At 41.0% G+C, this 12572-nt stretch overlaps 1 protein-coding gene across 1 annotated transcript in view; it reads left to right on the forward strand.

Moving 5' to 3' along the window:
* Window positions 1–12332, forward strand: part of hhat (hedgehog acyltransferase) — a 67795-nt gene extending 55463 nt beyond the window's left edge. The window contains exon 12 of the mRNA XM_010889066.3: window positions 11899–12332. Coding sequence (XP_010887368.2) covers window positions 11899–11984 — 86 coding nt within the window. The 3' untranslated portion in view covers window positions 11985–12332. The remainder of the gene's footprint in view (window positions 1–11898) is intronic.
* The last annotated feature ends 240 nt before the right edge of the window (window positions 12333–12572 follow it).

Consider the following 12572-nt stretch of genomic DNA (forward strand, 5'->3'; position numbering starts at 1 on the left):
TCATTTGTAACAGTGCATGAGGAGTCATTTCACAGCCGGCCTATCACAACTCACTGTGCACCGCTACCTGTAGGCATCTGGACAGGTCTAAGTGGGCTGCTGGCATGGTGCCCTGTGACAGGTTCTTGACTGTGTATAAAATAGCTGTGTGAAGGGCAACTTCATTGGAAACTCAGTCTGTTATGTCTGGTGATGATGAGACACAGGACAAGACCTTCTCCAACCCACTCCTCATTTTTTTTAATCTTCATTTCCTCTTGGTCTCATGTTAACTCTCGCCCTCCCTTCTCCCCGTCTCATTTTTTGTCTTTTCCTCTGTCTCCCTCCACGTTCTCCCTCTCTTTAACTTGTGTCCTTTTTTCTTCCCTTCTCACAATTTATTTTCTTCAAATGTAACACAAGAAACCCTGGCTGTCCAATTAAGCCTCTGGAAGAACACTGTGGAACAGAGAAAGTGTGTTAAAAGAAGAGGAATGTGTTCGTCCTGTAACTCAGAGTGAACAGCATTAGGCCCATGCACTAAGAAGGTCAGGGTTTATCATGATGAATCTGAATGACAAAAAATGCTAAACCGCATACAGCCTAAATAATTAATTTTATATCAATGTTTGATGCAGATACGCATATGCAAATCAAATCGCGGTCTTGCAAGGCAATAATAACTTAAGGCATTTCACATATCCTGTCTTACTGTTAGCTTTCTGATGAACACCGGCACACATGACAAGCATCCAAGCCAGGGGAAAAGCAATGCAGTGAGTTAGCATTAGCTCAATGCCTTTAATTTCGTCATACTCACACTCCGATACCACAGTACAAAACCCAACATGGGACCCAAGTTTCGGCAGCTTCCACCAGATGGCACGTCGCATTCTGCTATAGTCTCAGTGAATCTAGCCTCGCTGAGGGCTGTACACCTCGCAGGGATTCTAAACACACTGGCGGACATTCTGGACTGTTAACGTCTGCTGGAAGTGTTGGTGGATTTGTATTTCTTCAGAGTGGAATGCAGAAGATCCTCCAAGCAGGGAAACAGACCTCTGGGTTTTATTGATTACGTCAAGATGGGAGAAAGGCCCGCCGTTGGTCACCATACTGCCGCACCTAGCAGGGACAGGATTGGGTCAACGTCACCACCCGGACCTATTGTCTTTGGCGCATTATGAATCCCTGCCTGAAGCTTGAATGGCAAAAATCATACTGATTGTGAGCCCCCTCAGATCCCAAATTGGATCTGAATCTTCTTTTTTCTCTTTTTTTTTTTTCACCCAGACCTTTCAAACCGTTAGACTCTGTAGGCTTGAAACGTGTGTCTCTCTTCATGTCTGGAGGCCATTGCCTCTGCCAAGAGCTTTGGCGAGCTCCCTTCTTTGTCTATTAGTGATGAGTGTTATTGTCTTGGCCCGGGTAAGGCGAGCATAACTCTTCAGCATAAACCTGTCTTCCTAATAAAGGTCCTGCCCCCATGTCTTGTGTACCAGGAAATGGTGCTAACATCCTTTTCCACTTCTGTGTCCCTGGGGCTCATTATGACTGCTTGGCCCTGTGAGATGCCAAGGCATCTCTATGGCTGTCCTCTGTTTTGATGACAATATGACATCATAAAATGAAGACACTAACTAACAGAAATGCAAGGACATCCATCCACTCTTGAATCTGTCCTGGTTAAATCAAACTGAAGGCATCAATAGTCATTTCTACATTCAGTCTGCTTTAACCATCTTGGTGTTTTAGGGTCAAAACCATTAAAGTTGAGAATAAAGACCTAATGGTTTCTATTACATTTAATTATACTAGTCAAGTTTCTATAAAATGGGATTATAATGTTGGCTGCCCTACTTGCGTATCGCTGTGTCTGATATGGAGATTCAAAAGAACCTCAACACTGGTGTGTGTGTGTGCGCGCATCTGTGTACTGTGTGTGTGTGATAGGAGACATCAGAGAGACATCTCAGAGCTAATAGCCCTACCCACAGTCATATTGGGCTCGTTAGGATTGTGTTATTTTTAGTACCTTTCCACTCCAACCCCACAGTCCTTCCATATTCCTCCTTCTGCTGCGTGGGGGCTACAAGGAGCATCCATCTCTGTGGCAGAGTCATGTATGTTAATAGTTTACTGTCACTGCAACTGAAGATGACCGACTCTCACAAACAAAATACTAAATAACCTGCAGGCCAAAATAACAAGCACATGAGTAAATGATGGAAAGTAGATTTCCAATCTGGCCCTCATGATCATGGCCATCTAATCATCTAGAGCTTCCAGTTGGTTCAGTTTTCCTCTCTCCACCCCCATATCGCCAGAACAAGAAAATGTGTAAAGTACTAGAGTCCCTAAAAGTATGCAATCAATAATGTATATAAATCGCTCTGGATAAGAGCACCAGCTAAATGTGGTAAATGTATATTTGATTACTGTGGAGCGCTGGCCTCTTATGTAAGCTCTGAACCTTATAAACCTTATGAGCCTTATGTTCTAAAACCAATAGACTATAATTCTATGGGCCCAATCCATATGGATCCCTACCTCTTAAAAACAGTTGCTGGGATTAGTACAAACAGCTTATGTTGCAGTTTTGTACACTATATAGTTTTAAAATAGTATTTAAGTACACCTGAAATATACTCTGAATCTATTTCAAATATGGAATTAATTTGAAATTCTTTAGGAGTATATTTTCAGTGTACTAAAATGCCTATTTCCAATCATGTAATATAGCCTAATGAAATCATGGGGCCATTTTAACACGCTGAATTATACTTACTGCTATTACTGTTACTACTATACTTACTACCACTATGTCAATTTTTTCTTCTACTGTGTGATTTTCTACATTAGTATTAATGACAGAAAATAGGGCACAACCAAACAAGTTGGATCTGTACTGAGAATACTAAAACACTCCTTCCCTTGTTCTTGCTGTTGAAGAGCTACAGAATACTTTTCAGTCACTTCAGGCCTTTCTACATGACCTCAAACAGGTCTTGAATGCACAATAAAAACCTGTGACCTTCACTAGAGATCGTTTTGATACAGAAAACGTAGGCATTTCACATTCATGCAGCCATGGTTACAACACATTCCTTCAAAGTTCAAATATTCCTACATAAGGTTTGCTTTCTCCTCTATGCAAAAAGAAGCTTGTTTGTAATCTGTATTTTATTATGGTGGCTTATTGAATTAGCATGCAGCCACCTATGCCTTACTGAGACTGGACTCTGTTCATCTGGCATCCCAACATTTTGTTACAAATGCTCGGCTGCTCGACTGCAACTCTGTTCCAGAGCATATGGTATTTGGTACCTCTGCAGATGTTTACATAGAAATGCATTCTAGGTAAAGTCCCTCTCTACCACCTCAGCCAGCTGTCCTTCACCAAGAGCAGTTTCCAGACACGGTGTACTACGTGGTTTACTACTTAATGCTTGCAGACTTTGTGGACAAGAGGCATGGAATAGTCTACAATCAATGCCTCAGCCAGATGTGATTGCCACTCACTGATGTTAAATCTTTGATGTTAGAGACTGTTCAGGACCCAGATCACCAAGTAAGTTGTTTTCATCTGTTGCAAAGCCTTTGGTTATATTTTGGGTGAGTGGAGTTTACCACCTAAGAGGTGATGTGTGTTTCTAGGGGATGGCAATATTCAAAGCTAGCTAATATCCTTCAGCACGTTGCTACTTGCTAACTGCCTTCATCGCACCGCCTACAATGTAATTTGCATCACTGGCGGCTAGCCCAGAGTCACACGCCGGCTACTCATTCCAGAAATGTGTGAATTTCAAAGAAAATTCAATAGAATCGAACACTACACACTGTACTAGTGCAGAGAACAATAGAGAGTTTGTTGGGTGAACTGTGATCTTCTCGTCTTACCACAGATGTTCAATGCGATTCAGGTCTGATCTTTGGCCGGGAGATTCACAGACTGGTCTCAAAGCCACTCCAGCGTTGTCTTGGCTGTGTGCTTTGTTTTGTTATCTCACCCCAGTTTGGGGTCCTGTGCATTCTGGAATGGGTTTTCTTCAAGTACCTCTATGTATTTGGGTCTGTTTACCCTTTTCTCAATCCTGACCAGTCTTCCATTCCATGTTGCTGAGAAGTAGATTTTTGTTGTTGTGTGATGCGCTTTTATGATAATGACCCCAATTCAAGACTTATATCTTGGTTTTTGCTCTGACATGCACTGTGAAGAATAAATCTACTACTGCTGTTAGCATTTACCAAATGAATAAAGACAGGTGAGCCATATATGCCCAAAACACAGACACCTGCTCCACCTTATATATTTTTTCTTTCACACTTTCCTTTTGCCCTCAGCCTGGTGTGTTATTTTCCACACACATTTTTTTTTTCTCCAGAACTCTGCCTGCTTTTTACAAATATTTTTTCTATGCCATTCTGTGATTGATACTAAATAGTATTTATGCACCTTTACGTCCTCTCTGGTATGGCTGGTTCTTCTGTGAATGGTCTGAGGCCAAATGGAATTATATAACCGCATTACCTTTGACCAGGACCCATAGGCACTTAATAGGGAATCGGGTACCATTTGGTACCAAGTCCTGAATGGCCTTTTGACCCCATTTGTACTTATAACAGACTGGAATTAATCAGCATATAAAGGCAGCCATGTCAGCTAATTACAGGGCTCTGATTGAGTCCTTAATAACAGTAATCAAATAGCCAATTCTAGTCTAATCGCCAGTGTTGCTAATCAAACACAAACCCTCCACTCTTTCATGTTCATTAGGCACTGAACAGAATAACATGGAGTCAAACAGAAAGGAGACTACCTGGACTTGGCTGGTGAGAAATTTAGGTGTTTGTTATGTAGCAACACATTTGGAAATATGTTGTGTGGTGACCTTATTATAATGAACACGATTTTGGGTCTGTCTCTTCTAGGAAAAGGTTATCTCTTGTGGTTTTTGGCAAAAAGACTTTGAGCTGATGCAAATATTAAAGAAATAATACACAGTGGGGCATGATTCGCTATTGTTTTAGCACCCTGTCCTGCCAACAAGACAACATCTGAGGACTCAGTCACTGGTAAATACAGTATCACTACCTGAAGTGCATTGTACAATAGATGTCTATTTCTCTGCCCAAAATGGGTCTGAAACTCCTAATGTTGATCCTGAGTCTGCCTGTGATCTTAATCCCGTTCTATTCCTGTCCTGACCCTCTGATTGGCACTGGGCTGGAACTGCCACAGCTGGTCAATTTGCACCCACAGGGCACGCCGGGCAGGCCAACCCCTGCTCATGGCTAAGGTCTGTGTCTGTTCACATGATGTAATGAACAGAAATGGGGACACGCGGTGCACATCCCTCTCTGTTTCCCCTCTTCTAACACTTTAAAGAAGAGCATCTCTACATCTCTGCTAATTGTTTTTTTATAAAACATGAGTAATGTGGTACATTTCTTTTAAACTAATGAACTGGCATCATCATTTCTATCGCTCTTGAGGTTTTACACCTTATCTCTCCCCATCCCTTGTCTCTAATCTCTATGGAAACCAATTGTGCACATCATTGAGAGTGCATGAATCTTTTCCAACAGACTTTTAAGCAAAAATTTACCTAAACAATTTCCTGCTTTTAAAAGCTGTGGTGAGGTTGAGTGAAAATGTCCAGTCACTGTTGTTTGTGCCGTCAGGGTCATGTGCTCCATGATGTGGGTGCTTGGGTTGAGAAGTATACAGTGGATAGCAAAAGTCAACACACCTTTTTTGTTTTCTGTTTTGAAGTTTTCCTATAAATTATCCTTGAATACTTAAAGATTGTAGGTTAAAATCTCTTATTAAGGGTGTAAAATGGCCTGACAGCCTTCAAATCAACAAAAGCTACATTTTCAATTTAGGTGTTTAGACATCCTCTCTACAGTCTCACCTGTGACCTGTGGTTTTGTATTCAGAATTGTCTGTAATATTGTATCACCTGTGACCGTATGCTAATTTAATGTCTTGTATTGGTTAGTACTGTCTATAAGCACCAGCTGAGCTCTTGAAATGTGTGTCTGATATTTTCATTGTTTGTATTGGGCTAGTAAAATCTTCTTTGTATTCAACTGTTGTGTTTTTGGACCCTGCCTGTCCAATATTGAGGTAGTAGGCATTCCATCTCTGGTCTGTGGAAGATTTTAAATGTATAGTCTTCTTGTGAGGGTAGTGTGTAGTTGTTCTGCCCTTTGGAAGTATTTTAACATCCAAGTCTTCTTGTGAGGGTAGTGTGTAGTTGTGCTGTTCTTTGGAAGTATTTTAACATCGCAGTCTTCTTGTGAGGGTAGTGTGTAGTTGTTCTGCTCTTTGGAAGTATTTTAACATCGCAGTCTTCTTATGAGGGTAGTGTGTAGTTGTTCTGCTCTTTGGAAGTATTTTAACATCGCAGTCTTCTTGTGAGGGTAGTGTGTAGTTGTTCTGCTCTTTGGAAGTATTTTAACATCGTAGTCTTCTTATGAGGGTAGTGTGTAGTTGTTCTGCTCTTTGGAAGTATTTTAACATCGCAGTCTTCTTGTGAGGGTAGTGTGTAGTTGTTCTGCTCTTTGGAAGTATTTTAACATCACAGTCTTTTTGTGAGGGTAGTGTGTAGTTGTTCTGCTCTTTGGAAGTATTTTAACATCGTAGTCTTATGAGGGTAGTGTGTAGTTGTTCTGCTCTTTGGAAGTATTTTAACATCGTAGTCTTATGAGGGTAGTGTGTAGTTGTTCTGCTCTTTGGAAGTATTTTAACATCGCAGTCTTCTTGTGAGGGTAGTGTGTAGTTGTTCTGCTCTTTGGAAGTATTTTAACATCGTAGTCTTCTTATGAGGGTAGTGTGTAGTTGTTCTGCTCTTTGGAAGTATTTTAACATCACAGTCTTCTTGTGAGGGTAGTGTGTAGTTGTTCTGCTCTTTGGAAGTATTTTAACTTCGTAGTCTTATGAGGGTAGTGTGTAGTTGTTCTGCTCTTTGGAAGTATTTTAACATCATAGTCTTCTTGTGAGGGTAGTGTGTAGTTGTTCTGCTCTTTGGAAGTATTTTAACATCGTAGTCTTATGAGGGTAGTGTGTAGTTGTTCTGCTCTTTGGAAGTATTTTAACATCATAGTCTTCTTGTGAGGGTAGTGTGTAGTTGTTCTGCTCTTTGGAAGCATTTTAACATCATAGTCTTCTTGTGAGGGTAGTGTGTAGTTGTTCTGCTCTTTGGAAGTATTTTAACATCCAAGTCTTGTGAGGGTAGTGTGTAGTTGTTCTGCTCTTTGGAAGTGTGTAGTCCTATGCACTATTACTGACTCGTGGAAGTAAATCTTTTTTTCCTCATTTATTAGAGGATTATGTAGAGGATACCTTAGTTGTGTTAGGTGATCTGCAGTCCCTCCTGTATTCTCATGTCCATGGTACGGTAGCTACCGGCCTATGATTCCCCTGGCCATGGCCAAAACTCAGTCCCCCTGATGGGTCTCCTAAATGAGTGCCTGCACATCTCATTCCGTACGTCTGTCTAAACACGGCCCTGGCAGTTGAGGTAATGAGCTTTGAGCCTCAGTGCCCGCTCATGTGTGTAAGTGTGTGTGTAAGTGTGTGTGTGTGTGTGTGTGTGTGTGTGTGTGTGTGGAGCCGAAGGTGATTTCGCTTATTTGTATGTGGATGTGAGCAATAGAGAGAGGGATGAGAAGGTGGAGAGAGAGAGGGAGGGAGAGACTCTGGGGGCGAGAGAGTCTAACAGAGAAATAGAGAGAGAACGGGGGAGTGAGAGAAGGAGAAAGAGACTGTACAGATAAAGAAGGGCTCGATGGAGAAAGGAAGAATAGAGAGCAGGAAGCGATAAAGGGGGAGGATAGACAGGGGAAGTGAAGAGAGCGATAGAATAATGGACAGAGAGAGGGAGACAGAGAGAGAGGGAGAGGGGGAAAGAGACAGAGAGAGGGAGAGGGGGAAAGAGACAGAGAGAGGGAGGGAGACAGAGAGAGGGAGACAGAGAGAGGGAGAGGGGGAGAAAGAGAGGGGGAGAGGGAGAAAGAGAGAGGGAGAAAGAGACAGACAGAGAGAGGGAGAAAGAGACAGACAGAGAGAGGGAGAAAGAGGGAGAAAGAGAGGGAGAGACAAAGAGACAGACAGAGAGAGGGAGACAGAGGGTGAGTGGGTTTGCTCTCTTCTTTTAATCCTCAACGCTCCTTGAAGTATGACAGTATAACTTACTCGCTCATCAAATGTTTCCTTTTTAGTGGCCTTGTGTTCAGTTGAAACTCACAAAGAAATAGTCCCTAGACGGACAGCTACATAATATCCAAAACATCATTATATTTGAACATCTATTTAAAGAAAATGTGTGCAAAGGAGTGTCTCTTAAAAATAGAATAAGTTGTGACAATTCAGGTATTTTAGACTGTATGGCTATTTTTATGGATCTACAATGATTTTGTGTCAATATCTGTGGTGGTTACATTTATAATTGATATAACACACACACAAATACACACGTACACTGTGAACATTAAGCTAGAGAAGGTCCATTGTAAGAGTAGGTATAGATGTCAGACCTTTCTGTTTTAACACCTCTACCTGCATACCCAGTAGGTTTGAACACGATTTTACAGGCTACAACACATTAATTCACAGTGTTTTTGATACATCGGACTAGAGAGCAGAGGTGAGAGAGGCCTCTAAAACCAATTCACACCTTGATTTATGGATTATTTCTTCCACCAGTCTCAAACTGGGGGGCCGGCTATCGTCTTTTCCATTCAAGTCAGACCACACAAGTGCCGACAGAGAACCTCTCTCCACTTACCTCAGTATCACATTAGGTACTACATTAGACTGATTATGCACTCGGGGTGGAAGGTCCGGTTAAAATCATTGAGTGGTGGTCATTTCCTAAATAATGTATTTGTCAAGTAGTTTTCTCACGCTCCCTAGACCAACATACAGCACTTTGATCTCACCTGCAGTACATGTCCTCCGAATTTGAAATCGACCTGCTACTGCAACACCCAACTCCCCAAACACCCGGTGTGTTTAAGAGGTTCGGATAGATCTAAGCAATATTATGGTAATAGCTTCATCTTGACTTCTAATTGGGAGGAAATGCTATACTGTCTGGGGTTGTTTTACTCTGTTGCTTCCACCCATTCAGTCCTCTAGAGGAGAGTCCAGGGAACAGGAGCTAGGGGTCGGTTTTGAATTCCCTGGAAAATGCTTGTCCTGCTGCTGTATACCGAACAAGTTGGTTTTCTCTCCGACTGTTCTTGTATGCTGGCTTAGGTAATTTGCTTCACTAACACACGTTCACTCTGCATAGCGTTGATTTCCCCAAGGACTTCTCTTCTCCCTCCATTTCTCTATCTTGTTCTCTCTATCTCCATCTCTCCCTTTCTGTCTGTCTTGCCTCTGCCATGTAGCTCCTATTGTGACTGGCTGATAATGTCTTGGAGCAGAAATAATAATGGGAGTCTGATCAGGGCAGAAAGAATTGAAGGATGTCTAGTGTTTTAGCGATGTGGGCGCAGGTGTGGGCTGGAGCACCAGTGAGAGGTTGGATGCAAGAAGAAGAGGAGGAGTAGATGGGAAGGGGGTCTTTAAACAAGGAATTATATGTTGGATACTGGCTTAAACTGAGGTGACCTTACTGTGAACTTATTATTTTCAAAATATGCTGAAATTGTCTGTCACTGTGTGTGTGTGTATATATATATTTAAACCACTTAACTTTCTCTACAAAAATGCCATCAATCTGCACGCAATACCTCTTAATATTCAAGCAAAACAAGTTATGTTCTAAAATATCTATTTTAAAACACAGCAACTCAAAATCAATAAGTGTCTGAGTCATTTTGGCCTATTTTTCTTGTGGATTTTTTTATAATTCCTCAGATTCTCAATAGGATTGAGATTAAGGCCACTCTAAGGTTGCTTTAGCCTTGTGCTTGGGATCATTGTTCTGCTGAACTGTGAATTTCTTGCCGGACTGCGTAAGCGGAGCCGGCCAGGAAGAGCGAATGTCTCTTACTGAGTGAGTGACTGACTGACTGTCTACCCCTTTTTAAATATCATAGTGATTAGAGACGAGGATCTGCAACAAATAGGTTCTGCGTTGGAATCTCGTTGCAGTCAGAGCAAATTATGCATTAGGATTTGTTCCAGATAGACAAAAACTTGGCTGGCTCTCTTCAATCTTCAGTAGGTGCATTATAGTAAGCCTAAAATAAAACTGTTAAGGTTATATTGCGACTCTTTCTGGTGGATTTTCAAAGGACGTGTCCGTGCCTGCTTTTTGGTGTAATATAGACTAGATCAAAACCCCATGGTAAAAGAGTAGGGGTTCCCACGATTCTCTCGTCTTTTCACTTGACGAAAAAGTTGGTTATCATCACCTCTATTGATAGTTATTGTATCAGTGTCATGAAATGAAAGAAAAACAAATGTTTTTGTGCCATGAAATGTAATAGTTCTGGCAGTGTATAGTTTTTATTCAGTCTCGCTACAAATTTTTCAATTCTTATGACTATTCCAAGTAGTAAGTTAGATACTAGTAAGTCTATTACTGGCTAATAAGCTGTTAAAACGGCCAGTGGCAAAAGCCATACATTTCAGATATGCTGTTTTTGGTGCAGGTAAACTTCATAAGAAACATTAGTCAGTTTAACACAATGCTTAATGGTGTCTAGCGGAATATTCAAACTTAGCGTGATGTTAATGGGTGACAAAATCTAATGTCAAGATGCTATACCGACACTCGCTAAATGTATGGCATCATGGTGTAATGGTTAAAGCCACTCACGTAGGAGACCCGGGTTCGAATCCAGTAAGGGCAACAACATTTATGCTTTTAATTGCGGGCCAGCTGAACTAGGCTTTCCTGGTTCCTTTTCTTGTTTGTTGTTGACAGAAGAAGGTTGTCTTTAAGTATTTACCTATTCTTCTTTACATTTTATTACGATGCCCTGTCACCGCTGATGAGAACCGTCCCCACAACATGATGCTGCCACCACCATATTCTCTTCAGGGATGGTGTGTAGAGGCATAGGCAGTATTAGCATTGTTCTACACAGCTCTTTCCCTAACCCTTCAAAATGATTTTTGCCCTCTCCGTGGCTCTCCTCACAAGTCTCTTTAAGCACTAAGTTTTGAGGGACTGCTTAATCTTGGTATTGCCTGTTTGATGTGATGCAGCTTCTGCTTCCTGATTGTTGATTCAACTGTGTTCACTAGGATATCCAAACACTTCAATAATATTTTATTACCTCTCTTTGTAATTATTGCATTTGTATTATGTCATCTCTAACTTCTATAGAAAGCTGTTTTGTCTTCATATGTTTTTTAAAATGTGAAAGCAACTTTAATATTTCACCTTTCTAGGCCAATTGTAAGGTTATTTTAATATTTCACCTTACTAGGCCAATGGTAAGGTCATCTTAATATTTCACCTTTCTAGGCCAATGGTATGGTAATTTCTTTTATCTCTGTAAACAGGGAGCTTCCACAATACAGGGGTTGAATACTTATGCAAGCAATATATTTAATTTTTTCTTTTTCATACAAATTCTTCCCAATATAATCAATGTCTCACCAAAATTTGTTTTCAGAGATTTTTATTAAAATATAACTAAGTCATTTATATGAGAGAATTGGTCAGGGGTCTGAACACCGATGTTGTATAGCCTACAGTATACTGTTTAATGTGCCCACCAGTATTTTTGGACCCTTTGATACAACTGATCAATAATGCTGTAAAAACAAATTGTTGTATCAACTTGATCTGATGCTTAAAATATGAGAAATCAAACCTTCAGTTGAGGTAAACAAATTGTTAGGTAATGTACATGATTTGTAACCTGAGTGTCTTTGCATTGAGTGTTGTAAACGAGTTTGTGTTCTGCAAGCCTCTAAGAATGTATCTCTATCTCCCATTCCAGGTTGGTGTACAGTTGCACCACCCATGTTAGCCTTCCTTTATTGCTTTGCCCAGATTGGACTGGAATGGGAATCCAACCCACCCTAACTCACCAACCCACGGGGACCACTGGAGAAGATGCAGAACCCAGCATAATTACCCAAACATTGTGAACTGTATGTGGGGAGAATAACCCATCCTGTACCACCCAATAATGGGGACCCCCTGCTGTCAATCTTCTGTAGCAGAGGGTAGAGGCGAACACTGGAACCATACACCTACCTGATATGACTGGAGTATAAGATACATGTACCAGTGAAAACTGGGTGCATAGAGGTGAACATCAAAAAATATCATTGGATTTTGTTAAGAGATCTGTTGATAATATGATTGTGCAGGCTGAAGTGTCAGACCTGTTCGTGCAAAGTCATCAATATACATTGAAATGGAATGGCTTGAATCAACTCAGTGTATTCCTTTGATTGGTAATCCTGTATCTTTCTTGTAGCACTAAAAGGATAAGGGGATCTGTGTGTTTTAATCAGATTAACTAACACATAGGGTCAAGGGAGAAATCCTTGCTAATTAGCCTAGCCTAGGCATTGAAACCATGTCCTAGGTCACATCCTATTCCCCGTTTGGTGCAGTACTTTTAACTGTGTACCATAGGGCTCTGGTCAAAAGAAAAACAATTGG

The sequence above is a fragment of the Esox lucius genome, chromosome 6, assembly GCF_011004845.1.
Source record: "Esox lucius isolate fEsoLuc1 chromosome 6, fEsoLuc1.pri, whole genome shotgun sequence".
Lineage (NCBI taxonomy): Eukaryota > Metazoa > Chordata > Actinopteri > Esociformes > Esocidae > Esox > Esox lucius.